At 40.6% G+C, this 26,156-nt stretch overlaps 1 protein-coding gene across 1 annotated transcript in view; it reads left to right on the forward strand.

Moving 5' to 3' along the window:
* The window catches only part of CUNH10orf67 (chromosome unknown C10orf67 homolog), a 77,335-nt gene extending 51,410 nt beyond the window's left edge, over positions 1 to 25,925 (forward strand). The window contains exons 10-17 of the mRNA XM_028764789.1: positions 549 to 791; positions 14,821 to 14,883; positions 15,205 to 15,284; positions 15,359 to 15,424; positions 18,063 to 18,150; positions 25,350 to 25,430; positions 25,516 to 25,576; positions 25,837 to 25,925. Of these exons, the coding sequence (XP_028620622.1) occupies positions 549 to 791; positions 14,821 to 14,883; positions 15,205 to 15,284; positions 15,359 to 15,424; positions 18,063 to 18,150; positions 25,350 to 25,430; positions 25,516 to 25,576; positions 25,837 to 25,925 (771 nt within the window). The remainder of the gene's footprint in view (positions 1 to 548; positions 792 to 14,820; positions 14,884 to 15,204; positions 15,285 to 15,358; positions 15,425 to 18,062; positions 18,151 to 25,349; positions 25,431 to 25,515; positions 25,577 to 25,836) is intronic.
* Positions 25,926 to 26,156: the final 231 nt, after the last annotated feature.

Below are 26,156 nucleotides of genomic sequence, written 5' to 3' on the forward strand. Positions count from 1 at the left end.
CACACACACACACACACACACACACCACATACACCACACCATACACACACCACACACACACACCACACCACACACACACACACAAACACACACACACAGAAAACAAAATGCTTTAAAGTGAAACAAGATTGCTAGGTGGGAGATGGAAGCTGGGGGAAGTAGGAGGGGAGGAAGGGATTGAACAGTAGAAACTGCAAGCCATTTTTTCAGACAGGCTGTAGACTATGGGGCACAAGCTCCTTCCTCACACTTCCCATTTCTGCTCTCCCTCCTTCCCACCTTCATACAAACCTCAGACTGCCATCTCCAGAGCTTTACAAAGACAGTCCCTGCAGCTGCTGTCTAGGGATGTATCTGTCTCAATGCTTTTTCCTAGAACCATGGATTAGAGGGACACCAGGTTCCAGTTCCCACTCAAGGCAGGCGAGGGCAGATTAGCATCCAGTGAGAGTGAAATCACCCACTCTGGGACTCCTGCTCAGGGGAGGACAGGTAAGGGATGGAACTCTAAGGTAAAATGAGAATAATTGTTGGCTCTTTTTGGGCAGAGAGGAACATTTGGCAAAGGAAGAGAAGCTTCTTTCCACGTAACACGTCAAACCAGAGAGGGGTCACAATTTCTGCGGCCTCCTTCAGCTTCCCTCAGTGTGTCTCCAAAGATGAAAAAGAAAATGTCGAAGAAATTTGTTAGTGCTACCATTGTTCCTTCTATTACCGACACGACTCTTCTGACTCTTCCTGCCCCTTCTGAAATGTTTACCAGTCTCACTCCAAAGCCTTCAGAAAAGCATGTAAGAATCACGCGCATTTACAGTGTCTACCTCACTTCACATCCCTCATGTGTACAGGGGTGTTGTCATGTTAGCCTGTTTCTGGCCTCATGCCTCCCACTTCCTGTCCAACAGCTTCCAGGCCCATTGTGTAACACACTTGACACTCACTAAGAGTAGGTGCTCTGGAAGCTAACCGGGTGTCCTTGGTAAGTTCCTTAGCTTTCTCAAAATGATACTGTTACTTTACCCACAGTGAACTGCATTGTATAGGTTAGTTCATAAGCCTTAGAAAATTTCTGTTAGATTAACAAAATCTGAGACCTACATTCTTAAATTCTTATGAGAGCAAACTGCACTCCTTGCTGATGTGTCCCCAAAGGAAATGGAGAGTTGACACGTCTCAGCTAGATGAAGTAACACTATTGGGAACTGACATGCATACATTACAAGCTGCTGCTCTCCTTTACTGTGCTAAGAAACAGTTCTCTGAAGTTCTGCTGCTTGGCGGCTTGTGAGAGTTAGGGTGGCGCCATTCCCTGGGCTTAGGTTCTAAACAGCATGCAAAGAAGAAAGCTAGCTAAGTACAAGTATTACTCTCCCTCTGTTTTCTGACTGTGCATACAGTATGACCAGATAATACAACATCTTACTGCTTTGACTTCACCATGATGGGTAGTACCCTGGAACTAAGAGTCAAAATAAACCCTTTCTCCCCTAAGTTTCTTTTGTAAGGGTATTAACAAGAGGCAACAAGTACAAAGGTGTAGCTTATTACTGGGCAGTGTATTCCCCAAGACTACTCTTTCTAAGGATCCTGAGAAGGACTTTCTTTGTGCGTAACTGTGGAGATAATAATGGGTCTTGGTTCACATGGTTGGTGGGCACCATGAATTGTGTAACTAGACAAGATTTTTAGATCTAACTGGTGACTCACTGTATATCCCTTCACAAAGAGTGTCCCCTTAGACGTTTAGATCTTCTGTGTCCCTCAGTCATGTTCTGCAAGGTCCCATGTTATTCTTCCTTTATAGGTAGCAGAATCTTTCTATCTATAGGACATGGAAAGATAGAGCAGACTTATACAATTGTGTGCACCTTGCTTCACAAAGGAGACAGAAAATGATATAGGTCTCTTAAGCCACTTAATTAGACAGGTAGATCCCTCCCAGAGAATGAGGGAGAGGGGGTTTCAGCATTACTATATCAGGGAAAGTCAGTTCACTTGGGAGGAAGCATCAAGAAGTGAGAGAAATCATTCCCAGCTGGTATAGTGGTACTTGCTTGTGTGGTTCCAGCATTCAGGAGGCAAAGGCAGAGACAGAGGCAGGAAGATTACTATGAGGCAAAAGCCAGCAATAGTAAGTCTGGGACCAGCAAGGGCTACACTGAAAGCCCTGTCTCAAAACAAAAGAAAACCAAGATACAAAAAAGAAGGGAGAAAAGGAAGGAAAATAAGGAAGGAAGGAAAGAAGGAAGGGAGGGAGGAAGGAAGGAAGGAAAGGAAGGAAGGAAGGAAGGAAGGAAGGAAGGAAGAAAGAAAGAAAGAAAGAAAGAAAGAAAGAAAGAAAGAAAGAAAGAAAGAAAGATGTTTCCATTATAAAAACTGGAAAGCAGAGTCAAGTGGAATGCTGTGTAAGCCTCCGAGGAAGAGGCTTTGCCATGACTGACCAGTGACTCAGTTCTAGAAGTGACTGTTTTATAATCCTGATATTGAAAAATGCTTTTTTAAGTTCTCACCAGACAAAAACTGATCAAAGGGATGAGAAGATGGCTCAGTGGTTCAGAGGGCAGTCCAAGCTGTGCAAGCATGAGGATCTGAGCTGGAATTCCCAGCACTCATGTAGAATGACAAGTATGGCTGCTTATAACTTCCCTCTCACCATTCCCAGGTGTAACTGGCCAGCCAGCCTAGCCAAAAAAGCAAGTGTCTTGCTCAGTAAGAGACCTTGTTTCAAGAGAATGAGGCACAGTAGAATGAGGCACCTGAGGCCCTCCTCTGGCCTCTGACTGTTTGGACAGGTGCTTACATATCTGTCTGTCTGCCTGTCTGTCTCTCTCTCCCCTCCTCTACCTTCCCCCTCTTCTCTCTTTGTCTCTCTGTCTCTCTCTGTCTCTCTGTCTCTCTCTGTCTCTCTGTCTCTGTCTCTGTCTCTGTCTCTGTCTCTCTCTCTCTCTCTCTCTCTCTCTCTCTCTCTCACACACACACACACACACACACACCATGCATCACCGACAAAAACTAAAACATTGGTTCTGCAGAAGGAACAGGGAGACCAAGCAGCCACCCTGGGTGACCGCAGCAGAAGATTAAGAGTTCCTTGCCCAAGAACCATAGTTACACCAGCTAGTTTTTCAAAAACAAACAAAAAAAAATTTTATGGATGTCTGGAGATGTTGCTCAGTGCTAAATTACTCACTGATCATGCCTGGCTCCATAGGTTCTATTTTCAACACTCACAAAAGACAAGTTTTTCACAGGTTTTTAAGAGTACAGATCTAAGAGACATTGCTCTATTTGACCATGAAGAAAGGTGGTGTTAGGGTTTGAGTGGTAGGCTCAGGATTCCATTATGCCTTTCTGTCTGTACCTGGTGAAGATTTTACCTAGCAAGGAGAGATGAGTTCATGGTCTTACAAGGTCGCTGACTTGTAATATTCACTTTGTGAACGTCCATTTTGAAAAGTAGGTTTGAAAACCATCTTTAAATGGATTCTGGAGGCTTTTCATAGAACAAACTTGAGCACTTTGTTGCTCTATTCATGGCTGAGTGTGTCCAGCCCTTAGCTGAATTCAAGGAGCCCTAGGTTAAGCCTTGTGCTTAGTGAGCTGGTACTGAGCATCCTCCTCCCAGTGAATGTTCCAGTGGCCAATGAAGTGGGTATCTGTCAAGGATGTCTGTGGCTAAAATGTTAGATGCTAGCTATATAGGACAGAAGAGTAGCATCAGCAGCCAGGCCCAGCAGCTGAGTTCCCAGCTAAGGTCCCAGCAGCAGGGGGTAGATGCAGTAGCAGCCCTCCCTGTCACCTTCATGACCCCAAGGCTGGAATTGAATCTTAGAAATCTGGCTCTGAAGCTTCTATGCCGTCAATATAGATACAGGCTGAGCTTTCAACATCGAGAGGCACACACACACACACTTCTGTCTCCCACTGAGAACACACAAAAAGAGAAAGGAAAGCTGACTTAGGGTCTCTGAGAAGCATAATTTCAGTCAGCCTTTCTCCTGGTGTTATACCATCTTAAGATCAGAATGATTGTTATCTAATGGTTTCCAGAGCCTCGGAGAACATTCTATCAGTTGGTGGGACTCTCAGTGTTTAACAGAAAGTAGTAACTGGACAAGAGGAAGACACGGGAACCTAAGCTGGTCCTTACGTCTTCATTGATTCCATTTTTAAACATATTTTCTGGTCTAGTATTGTTGCTGTCACCTATGTTAGTAGTTGTAATCCAAAGGTCACCTTCCAGTGTGATGATTCCTTTTTGATTGCATATTTAGCTCTGTCAGTGCCACACAGCTTAGGACCACCTTTAAATGTTTAACACAGGGGGTCTCTAGACCTCTTGAAATGACCTTTAAAGGGCTTTATAATACCCAGTACAGGCAAACGACCACATGGAAAGCTCGCTGTACTTTTACATCATCCATTTCACTTCCTAATTAATCATACTTATTTTTGAAATCTGTGTCATTTGGTGGGAACAGAGCACATGCTGTCTTGGGGGAGACAAACAGTGATAAAGGCAGTGTTTAGCCAGTCTGAAAAGCATGATACACGCATCGCCTTCAAATTTCAGCTCATAAATGATTTCACAACATAAAATTCGTATTTGTACAGGGTACTTATGCAAAGTTTATTTTTTGATAGCTGTAAAGCAGTTCAAACACTCGGGTTTCATGTATCAAGGTTAAATAGGATTCTCGGGTTTCCCTCCCCTTCAGCCAACCCCAAGTAATTAGTTAATTAAGGTCACACCCAGTAAATACTTCTCTTGAGGACTTGAGAGCCTCCTTTGGGGTAGCCTGGTCTACAATGACAAGCCATATGGCATGTGTTTAGGTCTGCTCAGGGGCCTTCTGTGTGGGAAATAGGACAAGGGACAAGGCCACTCTTGTTCCCATTCTTCTCACAATACAAAGTAATTCATGTAGGCTAAATAGCAAAGGAACAAAAAGTATATGATATTTTAACATTTAATAATGCTAGTTATTTTTAAATGGTTATATAGTACCAAATTATATCTCCACCATTCAACCCTTTTGTTTGGCTAAATTACACATAAGGTTGAAAATAAGCTGTACAAGAGAAGAAAGCAAAGATCCTGTTTATTGTTTAAATATTTCATTAGTTTCTTCCTTAGATGAGACTGGAAAATCAAATTTCAGTTGTACAGAGTGCAGAGGGAAGCCAGAAACCTTGGTGGTTGTCGAGCTTGGGATGCCTGGTAGCTCAGTCATATAGAGAAGCTTTGTGTGTGACGTGTGTGGTCTTTGGAGGCTGTCAAACGGTATTTACTGTATTTTGATGATTCTGTTGATACTGGTTTTATTATGGCATGAACTTGTGCATACATGTGCTGTGTGTGTGCGCTGTATTTGCTTATGCATGTGTGTGTGTGTGTGTGTGTGTGTTGCATACCCCAGGCTAACTGGGAGCTTCCAGGAGATTCTCTTGTCTTACTCTCCCTCTGGTTTATGCAACAAGTGCCGAGGTCCTAGGTATGTGCCTCCACCTCTGATTCTGGGGATTGAACCCAGGCTGTCAGGCTGGGGCAGGAGACACTTACCCAGTGTTGCATTTTCATTTCTGTAAGTTTTATCACTTTACCCTGTGGAAACAATTGCAGATCAATCACACACTACAATGCTCGATTTGCTTTAAAATCAAATGTCCCTTAAAGATTCATCTTTAGTTTCTGCTCCCAGAGACCCAACTTGAGAATCTGAGCAATATGGTATTTAAAATTAAATTAAGTTTAGAGAGCTAATACATGGTTACACTGCTAGCATCCTGGAGACACACAGGAGATCTGTGAGTCTGAAGTCAGCCTGGGCCACTTAGTGAGTCTGTCTCATAAACTAATTTATCAGTTAATTAAATAAGATTCTACCTAGAGGTAGTTTTTATCTTCCATAATGTTTTATGTTGCATAGTTTGATGGCGAATCAAACACATATTTTCAATATACTTGGAACTAAAAATTGTTAGAGAAGTTAGCATTTAATATTTCCTGAACAAACAAAAAAGTTTAAAAGTCACATGAAGGACTTTATGCAGTTTAACAGCTTTTTCATTTACTTATCTGTGAGAGTTAGTTCTTTCCTTCTACTCCGTGGGTCCAAAAGACTTGTGTTGTTGGCCACATTCATTGCCGGGTGCCTGCGCCTGTGCAATCATCGTGCCTGCTCAGAAGTTACATCTTTATCTCATTTGTTTTGTTGAGGGAAAAAAATAGAAATCTCTGTTACACAGCATGTCAGTCTCAGCTAAAAACTGGAGATTTGCCATTTTGCCAAAGGTGAGAAATATATAAATTGGGGATCCGAACAATTTCCTAACACTTCCCCAAGTACTGTTGGCCATGGAGGAAGATGCTAGGTCCTAACCACATGGGAATGCCATGATGCTTAGTGTCTTGGTTCCCCGGAGCAGGCACTTCACTCTCACTATGCAGGGAGGCTTTGTTTAGCTTGCTTGGGCTTCAGCTCCGACTTTCTCACCAGTGGACACCAGAGCCTCTGTCAAGAGCTCAGGCAGTGGCTTAGGTCTTTCTCACAGAAGTTGAATCTTTTACCACGCCTCTGCTCAGCCACAGCTGCCAGTATTGCTGGGACTAAGGCTGCTGCTTGGCATTGCCCGCTGTCCCAGAGAGGCATCAGTAGCCACCCATGCAAGGACTATACCAGCGATCAGCACTGGATGTGGGCTGTATCGACTTGGATCTAGGTCCACTGACCTAGCGTTTTTTCAGCTGTGACCTCTTTGACTCGAGAGCTCCAAGCCTCAGCTTCTTCCTTAAAGCCCAAGAATTGGTCTAGAAAGTTAAGATACATCAATATTTTTCTCTTTTTGGAAATTTAAGCTTTTCTCCATTTCATATGCCTTTGCTTTTTCTCCTTAATCTAATGTGTTTATTCATTAATGAAACTGACTTTGTCAGACAGACAAATGCAAGCTTTAATCCCAGCACTTTAGAAGAGGCTGAGGCAAGAGGACCACAAACTTTGAGGCCAGCTTGCACTAAACGACAAGATAATCTCTAAACAAAACAGCTTTTAAGGGAGCAAGGAAAGGAACATTGCTTGTTCCATCTTTATTATGTTTTACTTCAAGCTTCCGTTTCCAAACAACTTCAGTGGCTAACTCTAGGCAAATCTGAAGTCTTTATTAGTTTTGTCTGTGCTGCTGAAATGGGTACCAGAGGCTGGTTTGCTGTTGTGGAGGCTAGCATTGACCCCAAAATCCTCCTGCCTCAGTCTCCTGGGTGTGTTTTGCTATGCTTAGCAAAAAAGAAGAATTTTATCTACCCTTTTAATAAATCTTTTTAAAATAAAGGCTAGAGAGGTAGTTCAGCAGTTAAGAGTGCTTGCTGTTCCTGCAGAGGACCCAAGGGAGGTTACTAGAAACTACATCAGCTGGATCACAACCACCTATAACTACAGCTTCTGGAGAATCTACACAAACACACTGACATGCACACACACACACACACACACACACACACATGCACAGGCACATACACACATGGAGGGGGATAAAAAATAAGGATCTCGTTAAAAAAAGAATCTTTACAAGTGCTTGCAAACATACTTTACTAATCTCATGTAGGAATCATTTCTTTATTGAAAATTATATATCCATCCACATATATGCATATATCTTTCCAGTCATTGAAAGAACTGGAGCCATACATGTTTATATATGTGTGTATATACATATATATCTATGTAGCCATATATATTATGCCCATGGGTGTTTGTTTCCAGTTTTCCATCTAAGGCCTAATTCTTTAGAGATCTTAACATGATAGACTACGTTTTCTTTTTTACCATTTATTTTTATGTGTCTGGGGATCACATCTGCCATAGCATGTGTGTGACCATCACAGGAAAACCCTCAGGAGACAGTTACCTCCTTGCATCCTGTGGGTTCTGGGGAGAAATCTCAGTCTTGGTGGCAAATACCCTTACATGCTGAGCTATCTTTTGGGCCCTTATATTTTAATAACGTTTTTCCTGTAGAATTTTGTATAATTGGTCATAGTCATATTTCCATTTGAAGCGAAAATTTCCACCATCCTTGGAGCTTTTATTTCCTTGTGTAGATCTAGGTTTCTGTCCATGATCATAGTTTCTGTTTTGGTCTGATGATAATGAATTCTCAGCTTGTGTTCCTGTGAAAAAGACAACTTCATTTTGCCTTCTTTTCTGAATCTGGAAGGCCAGGTTGACAGATTTTGTTTTGTTTTTCCTTTTTCTAATGTTCAAAGTTATGAGCCCATTGTCATCAGCCTTTTATAAATTTGGTTTTGTTATTCTGTGTCCTCTAAGACTTTCTTGGAATGCAATATAGCTCAGCTTTTCTTTAGCTATAGAATGCATAGCTTTCCTCTATGTGCAATATAGTTCTGTGGTAGAACACTCGCCTAGGACGTCAAGGCCCTGGGTTCCATGCCCAGCACCTCTAACCCCCAAAAGTTTCCTTTTTATATTTAATTTTCAGCAGAGAGATTCTGTGTACTTTAGTGTTTGTTGTCCAACCCTCAGGCCACCTCTTAAATTCTGTATATATATATAATATACAGAATATATATATATTATATATATATTCTTATACAGTCTCCTATATTCATGGTTTGATATCTATTACAGATAAATCCCAGTCTCTCAGACCATCTGAACTGCTCTGAAACCCTTGTATGTTCTGCCCATGAATGCTAAACTTTTCCATGTTCCATGTGCCTCTAACTCTTCTTCCTTCACCTTCCATGGCTACCCCCTGGTGTATTCGTGGTATTCAAAGGTAGTTGTTTGCTAGCAAGATAACAATAATGTTCATATAAAGGTCAGTTGATCATTTAGTAAGCGTTTAGATAGAAAAGAATCATTTCTTCCTTAGTGCCTTAATTTCCTTTGCCACCACCACGGTAAAATGCTCTGACAAGAGCAGCTCGAGTGGAAGGATGGACTCTGGCTCGCAGTTCCAAAGTGCTGTCCTGCCTGGCAGTGGAAGGTGAACATCAGGAGCTTGTGGAAGCCAGCAGCTTTCCATGAACTGTCAGGAAGCAGAGAACAGTGAACTCTTGCTTAGCTAGCCAACACCCAAAGGTAAGTAATGATGGTACTCACTTATCCCTATTGACCTAACCAGGATGACGCTTCACAGACCTCCCCCGAGGCTACGTCATCCCTCACAAGCATGCATGGAAGCTTGTTTCCTCACTGATTCTCTGTCTCCTCAAGATGATGATTGAGACGAACCATCATAGTGAATTACAAGATGATTTTGACCGTGATGCATTTAAAGGAAGGTGACAAGGGAGAAATGCATCAGAAAGAGTAACCACAGCTTTATACCAACAGGAATCAGGAGAGAAAGAACTTTGGACAAGACAAAAAAGAAAGCATGTATATATGGATATTACAAGGAATGTTAAATTTTATGGCAGTTAACAAGCATAGTGATGTTTTTTCTTTTATCACAAACCTTGGCTATTGACTCCAAATTTAAGAAGTTGTTTCATATAAATGTTAAGAGATTTCAAAAGCATGAGTTCTAATATAAGCAAAAATTATTTGTGCCCAGTACCCGCAGAGCCCAAAGAGAGCATTGGATTCCCTGGAACTGGAGTTACTGATGGCTGTGAGCCACCATGTAGATGCTGCAAATGGAACTTGGGTTCCCAATGAGCATGGCCAGTGCTTTTAACTGCTGAGCCATCTCTCCAGCCCCTAACATGAATATTCCCAGTTTTGAAATTTTAGTTATAAACTAAAAAAAGAAACATCTTTGTGGAAATGATACATAATTACCCTTTGATAGTGCAAATACAGTCATTTAATTTATATTTTCCCTCTCAGGAAGCTGAGTCCTGTCCCATTAAAATGACCATCTATTTTCATTTTCATCTTTGCTTGGCAGTCCAGTGTTTGCACCTGTCAGTGCAATGACCCCAGAAAGACCAGCATGTGTATTCCAGAGAAAGAGGAATGTCACCAGCTGGCAAAACAGAATGACACAGCCAGGATTCAATACAATGTACTGTGCCAAGCTGGGAAAGTTGACTTGGGACAAGGAGCAAATATTGTAGTCAATATGAGGTGCTTTTGTTTTGTTTTTAATGAAAAGAAATGGTATCTCTATTGTCACAATCACACTATCTTTTGGGAAGACTGAATAATTATTTACATCACAGAAGATACACACAGCCTTATCTCTAGTTCCATAGTCAATCATCTTTTGGGGAAAACAGAAAATTAAAAATTGATACCTAATTTCACCACAAATCTAAACACAGAATGTGAAAATAAATCTTTAATCCCTGACATGAATTTGGATACTGTAAAATAAGACATCAATGTCTTTCAATTATGGCATTTTATTTTTTATTTTGTTTTCCTAATTACCTGAGATGGACTTTTGATATGGACTGTCCCTGTTGGGGACAAATGGATGGAGTGGTCTTTAAATGTGTCTGTCTCCTGTCACTTGGATAACTTTTTTTTTCTTAATTCCTCCCCCAGTGTTTCCAATGATTACAAAAGATCTGTGTTAAAAGTCAGGGATAAAAGGCTGCCTTCAGGCATGGAGAACCTGTTATTTTGATTAATCGTTATTTTTGTCTGTTTGTTTTGTGAGACAGAGTCTGTACATATTTCAGGCTGGCCTCAAACTCACTACCAAGAACCTTGAACTTCTAACCTTCTCTCCTCCATGCCAAGTGCTGGTACCACTGATTCTGCTTCTCAGGGTTTGGACCAGGTGTTTCCATGTTCTTGGCTTCTTATTCAAAGAATTGAGATAAAAGCCTACATAGATCTTAAAGTAACAAGTGAGTTTCATTCAAATCAAAGCAGGGGTAGAGACTAGAAAGAAATATACTGTCAATATTGACAACAAGGCCACTTAAATGAAGGTTTCAACAGCCTCAGTCACTACTTGGGAATTCCTTCCACTGGGTTTAAAAGAAGTTTGCTTCTTAAAAAGTGCAATTCAGATGCGTCTCTGTTTTGACTGGCAGATTAAGCTATACAAATGTTTTCCCTACCATGCATTTTCCTTTCTAGAATGCCTCTGATATTGATTGTGCTCAATCGTGCATAGGCAGAAGATAGTAGACAGAGGGTTCTTCCTAAAAGGCCACTTTGGCAATATAGTTTTCCCTATTGTGCATACACCCAAACACTAGCTTAAGATAGAGAAGCTTCCTACTCTGTAACCAGGCACAAAGAAAGTGCCGTTGACCAGAGTCTGTATAAGTTTGATGCTTTTTAAGGAAAGGAGAAACTTACAGCATTGTTCAGAGGGAGTTCCTGTACACCTGCACACAGATTGGGGTCCTCAGTTAACAGGCAGCTAGGTGCATTATTCAGAGAAAGAGCTGCACCCATAGCACACCCAAATGAAAGTCTCAGAATGCCATGTGAATTGTTAGAAGAGGGTTATACACATAGCCGAAACCAAGTTGAGTCCCAAGTGAGTAAACTGTTCACTATGCTTGCCTGCCTCACCACCATACCAGGTTTATGTGTGCTGGGGATTGAATTCAGAGCTTTATGCATACTGGATTAGTACTCTGCCAATTGAGCTACATCCTCAGTCCTGAACTAAGTCTGCTGCTGAATCTCATCACACTCTGTTTACTACCAATTTTCATTTTGTTTATTAATCGATGTAGTTGTCATACTTTTCATCACCATTAATCAAGAAAAAAACATAAGGGAAGAAAAATATATTTTGCCCATGGCTTCAGATATCTTTGTCCATCACGTCAGAGGGGGTAGAATGGAGCAAAGCCACTCCCATCTTGAGTGATGAGATGCAGGATGAGAATACCTACACTAGCTGCCTTCCCTATTTTCACCTTTTACTCCATGGTCTCCCCCTGTACCCAGTCTATAGAATACATACATAAGACCCACATACATAGAAGCTGGGTCTTAGAGTTGGAAATGCTCTCTCAGATATACCTAGAACTGTGTCTTGCTAACCCCATATGCAGGACTGGGGGGATTGTTCAGTGTGGAGTACTTTGCTGTGCACACACAAGAACCTGAGTTTGGATCCTGAGCACCACTGGGCGTGGCAGTGTGCACCTATTTAAGTATAGCACTGAGAGTTGGAGAAGGCAGAATCCTTGGGGCTTGATGGCCAACCAATCTGGCCAATCAGTGACTTGCAGGTTCAGTGAGAGCTTATATATTTATAAGGTGGAAACTGATAGAGGAAGAATACCCTCTCCCTTCCTCCCTCCCTTCTAACTCCCACCCCCACCAAACAAACAAAAGAATAATCTCAAGGTACTTCTAAACCCGGTCAAGATGAGAATCAAGATGACGTGGGTTAACAGGCTTTCCGCCAAGCCTGATCTCCTGAGTTTGAAACTCACGTGGCAGAAAGAGAGAACCTGTGGGCCATGTTTTACGCACACACACACACACACACACACACACACACACGCTAAATAATATAAATAATTTTAAAATAGATTGATCATCAAAATGCAGAGCTAAATGCAATCTGATGCTGTGATTTCTCTGAATACTCCCACTGTACCACCTACACACATTACACCTTTTGTGTATCTGAGTTTGAGCAAGCTGACATAGATAAGTGACTGAGTTTGTGTCATCCAGATGCTACTCCAAGTTGAGCAGTTATCAGTCTTGGTTCTGGTCATTAGCTGCCCATCAAACACTGGTACCTCCCACTTTGTGGGTTTACCCTATCTTCTCTTCAGCTCTTTTGTTTATCTGAGGGGAGCTCTTTCTCTTTAGAATGCAGAACTGCTCAGCTCTCTCTAATCCTTACTTCAAGACCTGGCTTCAGAGCTTCCTTGACACAGTCAACTCTGCCAAGAAAGGCACTGGACCATGAAGCTATGAGGAAATCACAGAACATTACTTGAAACTGCAGTGGTAGTGCTGAGTAGAAACTTTACTACTACTGCATAGAAATATACCATTTATCAACCAAGATTTGCATCTGTGCGTGCATGCATGTGTACATGTAGTGTGTGTGTGTGTGTGTGTGTGTGTGTGTGTGTGTGTGCACGCGTGCGCATGTGAGTGTGTGTGTTTCTGGAGATAGAACGAAAACCTCATGTGAACTAGCTAAGTATTCTGCTGCTGAGCTATGCTTTCAGCCCAGCCAAGAGTTTCAAACACAATATATACTTATTTATTGGTGAATTCCAATGAGAATGAGCATATGTCCATAAGGATTCTTTGAGCTGTCATGCCTCTGGAACCATGTGACTGACACTCTTTTTCTCTCCTCCTCCTCCTCATTCCCCTCCCCTCCTCTTCCTCCACCTCCCCCTTTTCATTCTATTTTCCCTCGTTGTCCTCCTCCTCCTCCTCCTCTTCCTCCTCCTCCTTCTCCTCCTTCTCCTCCTTTTTCAGAAAGGGTTGCAGGGGGTTGGTCTGGTGCTGCTTGTATTCAAATGCTAAATTCTGTACCCCATGATCTGGTTGCTCTGAGAGCAGATCCTCATGCACACCAGCTTTTGTTGTTATGTAAACCTTGCACCCCAATTTAAAACTACTGACGAAATAAAATCAGCAACAGCCAATTACTGGGGAGAATAGAGAGAGATGGAGTTTCAGTTACCAGGATTGGGGTATCAGGCAGGGACCATGAGAGAGAGGAGGAAGGAGGAGTAAGTCACCATGGTGTAGATGGACTCTGAGCTCTAGCCTACTGGAGTAGGAGTGGCCCAGGCAGAACATGGTGAGTGATATCTCCAGGTTACTGACAGGTAAGTAGACAAGATAGCTTAAAGGGTGGATATCTGCCTGGCTCTACTGCTTCTAAGCTTATAATAAATCTAAAGTTTTTTTGTGTCTTTTAAAGTTTTTATTTGTTTTTTTTTTATTTTGTGTCTGTAATTTCCTCATAGCTTCATGGTCCAGTGCCTTTCTTGGCCTAGTTGACCGTGTCAAGGAAGGTCTGAAGCCAGGTCTTAGAGTAGGGATCAGAGAGAGCTGAGTAGTTCTGCATTCTAAAGAGAAAGAGCTCTCCTCAGATAAACAAAAGAGCTGAAGAGAAGATAGGGCAAACCCACAAAGCGGGAGGTACCAGTGTTTGATGGTCAACATCAAGCCCTGCATTTTTAAGATGGATTCTGGGCATGGTGGTGTTAAGAAGGCAAACACTAACCAACTATCCCTCACGCTTCTATATGCAATACATTTTCTCGTTTCCAAATAACCTGCTGTCCCTTCTTACAAAAAGTATAGCAATGGAAACTTACTACAATTTTCAAGTACTTGAGGTTCTTGTGGTTGTTTGTTTTTGTGTTTTAAAAGCTTCTGGCTTTTGTATAACTTTCTGCCTCACTTTTTAAAACGTGTAAAGGTGCTTGGGGCTGTAAAGACCCAAGGCTCAAGTGGTTTAGAGCACGCATTGCTCTTTCAGAGGATCTGGGTTCAATTCCCAACATCCACATGGTGGCTAGCAATTGTGCATAGTTCCAGTTCCAGGAGACCTGATACTTTCTGACTTCTGTGGGTCCCAGGCACACAGGTGGTATATAAACAATCAAAAAACTCATGCACATAAAGCAAATCCTTTAAAAGGTTTTAGATATATAATGGTAAAACCTGACCTATTGCCATAGTTGTCATTTCTCAACTGTGAGTGTGTCCTGTGCACACCAGGTTTTAGTGATTAAGTGAGACAGTGAGGAACTCTGGGCTACAGATGGCAAAGTTTGAGTCTCTATTTCCTTAAAAAAAAAAAAAAGACAGAAAGAAAAACTATCTTGATGCATTCATTGTTAATCTGAGGTTTTGTCTTCACCGTGGTTCCTTCTCTCCACAGGTGACATTTCTACTACCTAATATGGTACCTGAAGAATTATTTCTGAAATATCAGTTGGTTAAGGTATGAAAATGACCTCTAGGAACTCAATTATTAACCTCACAGTTGCTTATAGATTCCAGCCAGCCCTAAGAAGTAACAAAGCCAATCCTTTACAGGAAATAGAAGTGTAGGGTTGGGAAGTCTTCCGACTTCCACAGACTTTCAAGGGCCTCTCATTGTTCTCTCAAGAGAATCTCCACATTTCTCTCACTGTTGGTGGTAATCGGGCTTCGTTTACTATTTAGCAGAGATAGACTTTTCTCATTGAGGAGGGAGGAGTGATGACATTTATGTCCTTAACCTTATGCTGTGTTTTTGTGTTTTGTTTTGTTCTATTAAAAGGAAGAAGAAAAAAGATCTTTGGAGAATCAAGTAGCTATGTTAAAATCTGCACTGGAGGATGAGGAGAAGAGATTGGAAAGGTACCAGGCTTAATGATTCAGTGTTGTCCATTTGCAGCAGGGACAGTAATTAACCACCTGAAAATGTATTCCAGGCTTAAAAAGGATACTGATCAGGCCAACAAAAGCTGGCAGAAGAAATTCCTCATCCTCCGAAACAGGTACAGTGTGGAGATGTATATAAACTGGACTTGTAGAAATACAGCCCCTCTTCATTTGAAACCATGAGGACTCCTCTGTCTTTCTTTATATATTAACTTCTGCTAAAAGGCCTCACGTACTTTTAATGTGAAACACACATAGTTGGTCGAGAATGGAGAAGTATTCAGAGTCATATAAAAGAAGGAGGAATTCAAGACTCTCATTCTCTAGTTTGTTGTTTCCATCTTGAATGTAATCTTCAGGCATCTTTCTCAGCAGCAGTTTGGACCTAACAATGAAAATTGGTCTGAGTCATCTTCACAAGTGCTTAGTGTACTAGATCCTTTACCCACAAGTCCTTAGTCCCTCGCCCACACTTTGCTCACATATCACTTAGTTTCTTCCCCCTTAATTGTTTACCTTTCTTTTTTCCCCCTCTTCCCCTTCCTTTCCCCTCCTCTTTCTCCTTCTCCTCCTCATCCTCCTCTGCCTCCTTCTCCTTCTCCTCCTCCTCTTCTTCCTCATCCTTCTTCTTTTGATGGTGAGAGTGGAAACTCTGATACAGACACTGTAGCACACACTTGTAATCCCAGCACTTGGGACACTGGAGCAGGAGGATTGTTAGGATTATGAGGCTAGCCTTGCCTACATAGTAAGTTTATAGACAACCTGGACTATGTAAATGGAACACTGTCTAAGAAAATGTGAAAAAGGATGGAAGAAAAAAAAGGAAGAAGGGAGGAAGGAGCAAGTGAGGAGGGAGTGAGAGAGGAGAGAAACTAAAATCCTGGTAAGTTATACTAATGTTTGTATTGAATATAAATGCCATGAAGATTAAAGCTCCTTTCCCACCGTCTCCTATCATGTGAGCATTAAAAATTCATTTCCTGTTCACTTGTTCCCAATTAATTCCCCCCATGTTTTCTTATTTATCACATACTGGAAGTTTCTTTGCAAGAGATGTAATAATGAATGTCAGTGGTGAGCTGATGTAAGTCAGTGTAGCCAAGCTTGACACTCCTGCATGATGTCAGCACGCTGCATTTACTCTGAGGGGTGAAAACAGGCCATATTTGCCCTGCATGTCATCAGTACATTCTACCTATACTGGGTAAAAATCCTACACCAGATGCTGAAATCATTAGGACCGGCTAGCAACCGAGATCTCATGTGATACCAGAAACAACACCAGAGAGGGAGCTCAAATCCCTCCTCAGGGGAAAATGTGGCCCCGTTCTGTTCCATGTATCTGCTGGTGACTATTTTGTGCTCAGTGAAATAGGTATTTTATCTTTTCTGTATAATACATGGTCTCACTCACTAGTCCAAGCAGGTCTTGAATTTAGGGCAGTTCTCCTGTGAGAATCCAGGTGGTACAGGAAGAGAAATGTCTCCCATAGGTATCCTCTGACCTCCACAAGTGCTCTACGGTGTATTCATGTCTACACATACAAACACATGGAGAGTGAAAACAAAGAAATTATAGAGCAGTTGAAATGAGTGGGAAAATACAGTGAGCAATACATAGCTACCAGATTTATGATGGGTGAGCGTAACATATCTATATGCACACATGCACACTACACACATTACAAAGAGGGAATGGGGAAGGAGTGGGCATTTTAGTGGCAAGGAATATTCAGTCTACCATGGCCACTCTTTTGACCCCAAATATCCATGCCTCTAGTACATGCAAAATGCTATCCCAGGACACTTCAACTCTTTCTCCCTTAATCCTGCCCATTACAAAGTCAGCTCAAGTCTGAACCTTTTTTAAGACTCGTGATCTCAAAGTCTCCATTCTCATAATCTAAGTGAAGGGTCAGTGAGGTTCTTTATGGGCTCCTAACGCTGTGGTTGAGCCCTTTTGCTCCCACATGCAAAGTGGAGCGGGCATTGTATTAACACAGCGGTCAATCATGCTTATAAACAGTCATGTTCAAAAGGGGAGGGCATGAGAGGAGCATCAAGAGTCATTAGCTATTTTGCTGTCTTTTGTTTTTTCTCTGATACTGGGGATGGGGCCCAGGGTCTTGCCTATGCAAGTAAGTGACCTCCCACTGAGATAATTCCCCAACTTTGCTGTGATATTTCTGTTCATTACAATCACTAGCAAAAGCATGTACAGCCACACTCCTGACTCTCCAGACCTTGTTTCTCTAACAATGAATCCCCCTTTTCAGCACTGTCAACAATGGAAATGAACTAAATATTTCCTAAGTTATAAATTGTGGTTCTTACTATTTGAGATGCTTAATTTCTCCAATCTCAAGTCAGTGAGAGCCTCCCAAGATGAGAAATGCACTGTTTTGACCTAATCTTTGATGACCTCTTGATTTCTAGTAGAATAGCATATCCCATATTCTCCCTGCATATTTGGTGTCCAAGATAAAAAAAAACAGACATTTCTCAAAAATACCCTCATTCATTTCAATGAGCATCTATAGTCTGGGCTTGGAGGGATAGTTGCTACTACTACTATACCTTTCCAGAGCTAGGATATGTCGGATTTTTAAGGAAGAAATAAGTTTAGATTAATATTTTAATATTTTCATTTGGCAACATTTCGAATTTTAATATGGTTCCAACAAACACACTATGTGTTGTTCTTATCCTAGGATGGCCAAACACTTTATTATATCGCTTCTTCTGTTACAGCTTTCACATCCTAAAGAATGAGATGTTCACCAGACAAGCACTTTATCGGCAGTGTGCAGTGACTGGTGACACCTCCTTCAATTATGTTGTAAGTACACAGACTACTTAGATGGTCTTTGAACAGATGTGTTTATATCTATGAAAGATATATATCCTTGACTGAACTGCTATCACATCATAGGCTCTGGAACTAACACGTAACAGTCACCCAACTAGCTACTGGGAGGATAAAGCAAAGTGCAGGGCCCCAAAGAGCTCAGTTAGAGTGAGACACAGATGTGTAAATAGCTTTAAACAGATATTATAATGCAACATGATGGTTGAGCTATGATAGAAGCCAGTGCAGATCCCAGAGAATGGGCTACTTATACAGGGTAGTGGTGTATGCCCATTTGTTCACCTTCGACCACTGATATTATGTTGGGGAGTATCAAAGCTCATGCTTCAAGTCTCCAGTCACTTCCAAAAGGAAGAAGAGTGGGCGCCAAGTCATTCATTTTGGATTAGAAACTACACTTACCCAAATTTTCATCACTATGGCAAAATAAAGAGGTCCACTTAGTTCACAGAGCTTTAAAGTCCAAATAATGCTGTGTAGGCTGGCAGCAAGGGCTCCTTCTTGGCTGCGTCATTTCATGGCAGGAGAGTCTGTCAGACCAAGTGTTCACATCTTGAGGCAGGGAACAGAAAGAGCAAGAGAATCCAGGCTTACTCCATGCAACTACCATCTAGTGAAAACTCAAGGGTTGCCCAAGAAATACCTTTTGATAACACACCCCAAAGTGACAGGAATACTTCCCTCTAGACACCACCTCCTGAAGATTCCATCATGTATCTGTGCTGCATTGGAGATCAAGTCTCCAATATGTGGACCTCTGTGGCACTTACACCCTACTCAGACCATAGCATAGGAGACCTGTAGATCAAGTCTAACACTGAAATACACTATTACTTGCCCTTTCTTAATGAAAAAGTACTGCTTGCAAAAAAAATAAATGCAGACATTTATAACTTTTTTGGTACAGAAATGGATCTAGTAAACTTCAACTGACAAATCAGTCAACATGGTAGCAACTCATCAGTTTCTGCTATGGTGCTAAAGTTGTCTTTGGGTCAGTTGCATGTTTTTGACAGCAGAGCATAAGAATCAGGCCATAGGGTGTTGTTTGAAGAGGCTCATAGTCATGACTGTCATGTTTGTGTAGCTAGGTGTTCTTGTGGGACTCCTAACAGTGGGAGCAGGGGATATCCCTGACTTTGTTGCCTGCCTTGGGACTTTTGTCCATCCTACTGGGTAGTCTTGTCCATCCTTACTATGCCAAGAGGCACCTAGCCTTATTATAACTTGAATAGGCCACGTTTAGTTGATATCCCTGAGAGGACTTCCCCTTTCTGAAGGGAAACAGAAGAGCAGATAGGGAGACCATGGGGATGTCGCCGGGAGGAGAGAAGGGAGGTGAAACTGTGGTCAGGACATAAATATGAGAGAATACATTTTTTAAAAAATTAAGAAGTTTATAGTCTAAAATAATGTTCCTTCAAATTCTATTCCGTGTTTATCACTGTAAGATCATTTTCTAGGTATAAGTTACTACAGGAGATCAAAGAGTTCTGAAGTAGCCTATCAAGATAGTATTTGTGACCAAATCTATTTGGAAACCTGAGCCTGAGGAGTGTAAGAGTTGTCTCTTAAAATATTCCAAAACTAGTCTACATACATACAACACATATAGTATTGTTCTTTCTGCCTTTGTTCTTTCTCACTAAAGGCTGCAAATTCACCCAGCATTATCCTCATCTTGTATTCAGCTGGACAATCAAAACAGAAAGTTCCACAAAAAAAGCTGTGTTGCTTAATCAGACATTTTCAGTATATTTTGGTGGGAGGTGCAGTGCTTCCTTTAAGACAGAGTCCCATGTAACCCCAAATGGCTTTGAACTCAATACAAAGCTGAAGTTGGCTTTGAATTCATGATCATCTTGCCTCCACCTATTGGATGCTAGGATTGCAATGAAGTCCACATAGCTGGCAACACTCAAAATTTTCAGTGATTGGCAAGATTTTCTTATCATAGGTTCAAAAGAAGAATTCAAACTATCCATATTTGCAGATAACACAATTCTGTACTTTAAAGACACCACAGAATCTCCTAGAAACTCGTATGTATAATAAAGACAGTAAACTTGCAGGCTGTGTATATCAGTGTTTATAAAAGAACACTAACCTTAGTGTATACCAACAATGTTCTTCTGGAGAAAGAAATAAGGAAAAAAATACTCATTCATAATAGATTCAAAAAATTAGATACCTAAAGATAAACCTAAGCAAAAAAAAAGTGAAAACCCTCTATAACAAAATTTTATTCTCTCATAAGGAAGGATAAAAGACATTGGACAATGGAAAGAACTTTCAAGTTTCTGGGCTGCCAGAATTAAACTGTAAATATGACTACACTATCAAAATTAATCTACAGATTTAATATAAGACCATCAAATCTCCCATATCATAGTTGACAAATCTATGGGGGAAAAACTCAAAAATCCACATGAAACCACAAAAGACCAAACATTCAAAGCAATCCTAAGAAGAAAGAACATAGTGGGAGAGCATAATACTGGACCTCAAACCATATTACAGAACCATAGTGGTAATGACTGCCTGGTCCTAGCATAAAGACAAACTAACAAATACAAACTGGTAAGACCAAGGACTTAAAATAGAGAATGCACCTAACTTTTTTTTTAAAAAAATGTCTATAATGATCCTTTTTATTTTTTAAAAAGGTTTTTAAACCTTTGTGTTTTGCATTGGTGTTTTGCTTGGGTGGATGGATGGGTGGATGGATGGATGGATGGATGGATGTTCAAGGATGTCAGATCCTCTGAAAATGAAGTTACAGATGGCTGTGAGCTGCCCTGTGGGTGATGGAAACTGAACCAGGGTTCTCTGGAAGAGCAGCCAGTTCACTAAACCTCTTAGCCATCTCTCTAGCCCAGTGGCCACCTAGTACTTGACAAAGTTGGCAGAAACACTCAGTGTAGATAAAATAGTGTATTCAACAAATGGTGTTAGCAAAATTGGATAGCTACCCACTGAAAAAAATAGATTTGTGTCTTTCATTTTTTATAAAAATTAATTCAAAATGGATCAAAGGTCTTAATTTTAAACATCTGAAACATTGAAATGGTTAGAGGGAAACATCCTGCAGAACACTGGGGTAGGCAAACACTTTCTGAACAGGTTGTCAGGAACACAGGAACTAGACCCAAGGGTCAACACATGGGGTCCCATGAGATGAAGGTTTTATACATTGAGAGAAACTGTAAGCAGAGCACACCGTCCACAGAATAGAAGGGATCTTTATTAGCTGTGCTTCAGACTGGAGACTAACATCCAGAATTCACAAAGAACTGGTCTAATCTCTTTGTCAAAATGACACTGTACCAGTTCAAGCAGATTAGGGCTGGCACTTTAGCCTCCTATTAGAGTTCCGTACACTCTCTATCCTTCCTAGACTAATAGTATCCCTTTCTGTTGTAGTTGCATGTGTGTGTGGCGGTGTCTGTCTGTCTGTCTGTCTGGTTTTTTGAGACAGCAGAGGCTCACTATGTAGCTCTGGCTGTCCTGGAACTCATTATGTAGACCAAGCTGACCTCAGACTTACAGAGATCCTCCTGAGTACTAGGATTGAAGGTGTGCGCAACCATGCCTGGCTTTGTTTGTTTGTGCATTTTGGGGGGCTGTATTTATAAACAACATCTTTTAAAATGTGGTACCTCATTTTCATTTTCATTTTCCTAACATATTGAGAATCTTTCAATGCCTTAACTAGCCATTCCTAGATACTCTTCCGGAAAAGACCAACATCTTTGGAAATTGTAACACATTTTGCCTTTTAAATCTTTTCAAGCACCCAGTTCTGTTAATATCAATTGCATCCCCACTACTGGGCATTTGGACTACAAAATTCCTCCATCTTGCAGAACCGAAATTCTATAACCATAAAGCAGTCAGTCCATCGACTCCACCCCTTCACTGCTGTCCACTGAACTGTCACTGAGCTATAGTACATTATATATCTGGGAACAATTTTTGTCAGATACATGTAATTAAACTGTATATGTATTTTAAATATTTTTTTGTTTATTGATTAATTGTTGGACAGGAATGAGTGTTGGCTATGCAGGTACATATGTAGGTACCTAATATACCTGTGGGGAGAGGGACAGGAGATAAAGTGTATCTTTTAACATTTCTCTGCCTCTGAACCTGGAGGTCATGTTTTCTCAGGTAAGATGAAAGTCAGCATGCCCCAGGAGCCTCCTGTATCTGTCCCCAGGCAGAGCTGAGATTACAAATGAGTAACAAATGTCTGATTTATTATATAGGCACCAGGATCTGAATTCTGGTCTTTATTATGGTGGAGCAAGTGGATTTAGCCAGTGAGCCATCTCCTGGTCCTCTTGCTATATGCTTGCTGCCATTTTCTAAGCACTGTGAAATTCAAAGGTATTTTATTTTGAGGATAGTGTCTCACTATGCAGTCAAGCCTGGCTCAAACTCCCCATCCTCCTCCCTCAGCTTCTCAAGTGCTGGGATTTCAGCAAAGTACCAATACATAAGGTAAAAGAACCTTTTTCTTTTTAGTGAAGACCGACTCTGCTGTTCTCTGTGTCGAGCTGTGCTTTCACTGGTGCTCCTGACCCAGAATGTGATCTTTCACGTTCCATGAACACCTCATTTGGGGATTTTTTTCCCATGCAGTTTCATAAGTTGTTCTGTCTTATGGTAATCAATTGTGAACCTATTGATCTATTTCTAAACACTCTCCTGTTCTGCTAGTTTATTTGTGGGTCGTTTTGCAAGTCCCATGCTTTCTCACTAACAACTATATGGTATTCTTTTTAATCAGCTCATGTAAGCCCTTGGACTTGTATTTCTCTTTTCCAGTATCATCTTTACAGTTTTATATGCTTAGGAATTGCATGTACTTTTAGAATCAATGTATCTATTTCTTTAAAAAAATATATACTAAGACTTCTATTTTTAATTTCATTTCTTACATCTCCTTAGCCAATGGTCTATCATATCTGCTGCAAATAGATCAATGATAAGGATCTCCTTTAACTTTAATGCTGTGACTTGTAGCAAGCTAGCAGATGTAACTGTCTAGAAAAATAGCAGTTCTGTTACAGGTTTGGTTTCTATGCATCATATATGTATATGTTTCAGGTTTTGTTTATATATGTCATGTATGTATACATGATGCTGTCTTCTTACCTCAGCCCCTAACACACATCCACATCTCATTACTAAGGCTGTAGATTCATCTTAGAGCCAGGGTACCTTGTTAAATTACACATTTTAAGTAGATTCTGAGTTGTGGGCCCTACCTCTTGGTTAAAGGAGCATTTGACCACTCATGACCTCATTAAGTTTGGCAAATGTCCTCAAAGTAAAAAGAGCTACAGGATAGTCGGCGTGGTCTTCATCTTTTCTTAGTCTTACATCTGACAGCATTCATGATTATTTTTTTTTAATTTTATGTGTATGAGCATTTTGTCTGAATGTGGGTACATGTACCATGCCTGTGCCTAGTGTCCCAAAAGGCTTTGAATTCCCTGGAACTGGAGTTACAGATGGCTGTGAACTGCCATGTTGGTGCTGGGAACTGAACTACCATAACATAACAAATACACAAGCATTGAGCCATCTCAACAGCCCCTTGATTATATTTTCCATTGGTTATGACAACTTTGAGGAATTTAAGAAATGAAGGTCTTATTTGGGGTTTAAATTTTCCTTTCATGTTTTACGTGATTGTAATTTGTTCCCTCATCAAATCCGTAGTCCCCTTGGATCTCTTCACAGTCTATTCATACTTAAGACCTACATTTATATATATATATAAAATCTGTGTGTGTGTGTGTCTATGGGAAGATTGTGAAATGTCACACACACACACACACACACACACATATATATATATATAGTATATGTGTGTATTACATTATATATATATAAAATGTAGTAATAGATATATATGTATACATACATATATATGCATATGTGTGTGTTACATTACATATATATAATGTAGTAATACATATGGATATATATGTACACATACATATATATGTATATGTGTATTACATTATATATACATATAGTATTTGTGTATGACATTTTACAATCCTCCCATAGACTTTAAGTCTCTCTAGATTACTTGAATTACCTAATGCAATATACTATTCACTGAATATTCATTACTTAGTTGATATTATGTAGATGTTTGCTATATTATATTGTTTAGGAAATAATAACAAGGAAAATTATGTCTATATGTTTATGTTCATTTCAGAAACAATTTAAGAGGGTTTCTTACAGTGTTTCTCCCCACTGTAAGCTATAAGCACAAAACTATGTGCATGGAGCAACTTGAAGAGAATCCCAAGTTAAAAGTATAATCAAAAGAAAGTAGAGTCAGAAGAAACACTAAGGAGAATAGTTTTCTTGAATTTTCTCTACAAGAGCCTCAATAGTGAACCTTTGCTTCTACTTGTTGTAGGTGATAGTACTGCCGTTGTTGATTTGAGTTGGGGCATCTCTATATTGCCCAAGCTAGTCTCAAATGTTGAAACAATTCTCCTGCCTTAGCCATTAGTAGCTGGGACTCTAAGTATATACCACCATTGGTTTAAAAGAAAGGATTTCCCCATCTATATTTGAATATGTAAGTTAGAAGCAGGGTTATCATGTCCTACTTGAGGAGTTAGAGGTGATTGCCACGTGAATGTGTTGTCAACTTTGACTAAAGTGAAACCCAGCATCTGGGTACCCCTGTGAGATAGTCCCAATTGAATCATCGAAGTGGGGAGACCCACCTTAAATCCAAACCTTTTGAGGTGGGAAGAGACACCTTCATGCCTATATAAAGGACATGGGAGAAAAAAGCCCTTGCTTTTCATCTGCTTGTCCTTGATCTCACTGGACAGGCCATGCCTTTCCTAGCATTAGAGCAGACTTCTTCAGGATTCCAGCATATAACAAAATACTAGCTGATACATCCATCCTCATGGACTGAGCAACTACTGGATTCTAGGGCTATTGTTGGCATAGTCAGACTATAATCTGTAAACCACTCTAATAAATCCCATTTTTATATACATAGGTTCACTATATGAGTCTGCTTCTCTTGAGGAGCCTGACTAACACAGCATCCACATCGCTTTGCTTTGACTATGATTTGCCCTTGACCCACAGTATCTGCCGCTTATGTCTTCCAGAGAGTTAAGCCCTTGTATGTGCACTCCACTGTGAACATGGGAGAGCCATCCTCTCCTCCAAACGTTCCTCATCCACCCGTGGTAGGTCAATTGTTTTTCCCTATTAGACATTTAATCCATTAATATTACTGAAGCTCAGTAATGAAACATTCTGGTTAATGTGCAGGTGGAGCCCAGCTATGAGAACACACACGTCAATCGAGTGTCTAATGTAGAGTTGTCAGAAGGTAAGAATCTAGAGAGTGGGAGTGGAGGTGTTTTCCATAGTCCTAACGTATCTGAGGCCCTGGCATCCCCCACAGCACCAAAGGAAAGCAAGGCAAGACCCTTTCCTGTTAGAAAAAGAGGTTTGCACATAGCCTGAGTGCACGAGACAGATCAACTTTCATTTCTCCTCCTCTTCCCCCTCTTCTGAGCCTCAGTCTGCAGTCCAGGCTAGCCTCAACCCTCAGAAAAATCCAACCTCCATTTTGTTTTTCTTGTTTAGCTGAAGGTTTTTGGATCATGATGAATTCGAGATTCTTCAGTCAGTTTGTAAATTTCGTTCCTTTCTGTGTTCTGACTGCTGCTAGTTGAAAGCATACTTTCTCATTTTTCAGAAGCTATCTCAGTTAAAATTTCATTTCTCTTTTTCTAAACTGCAAAAAAAATGAAAAAAAACCAAACAAACCAAAATTCTGAAGAGCTACTTAAATGTCGGTTTATGCAATTTAATAATTGTCAGAAAAAGAAAACTGTTTCTTGCACATTTCTCTTTGATCAATCCTTAAAGAGCTTCAAATTGGATGCATTTTTACACTACTATTT

Source organism: Grammomys surdaster, unplaced genomic scaffold (assembly GCF_004785775.1).
Source record: "Grammomys surdaster isolate TR1022 unplaced genomic scaffold, NIH_TR_1.0 146, whole genome shotgun sequence".
In the NCBI taxonomy this organism is placed as follows: domain Eukaryota; kingdom Metazoa; phylum Chordata; class Mammalia; order Rodentia; family Muridae; genus Grammomys; species Grammomys surdaster.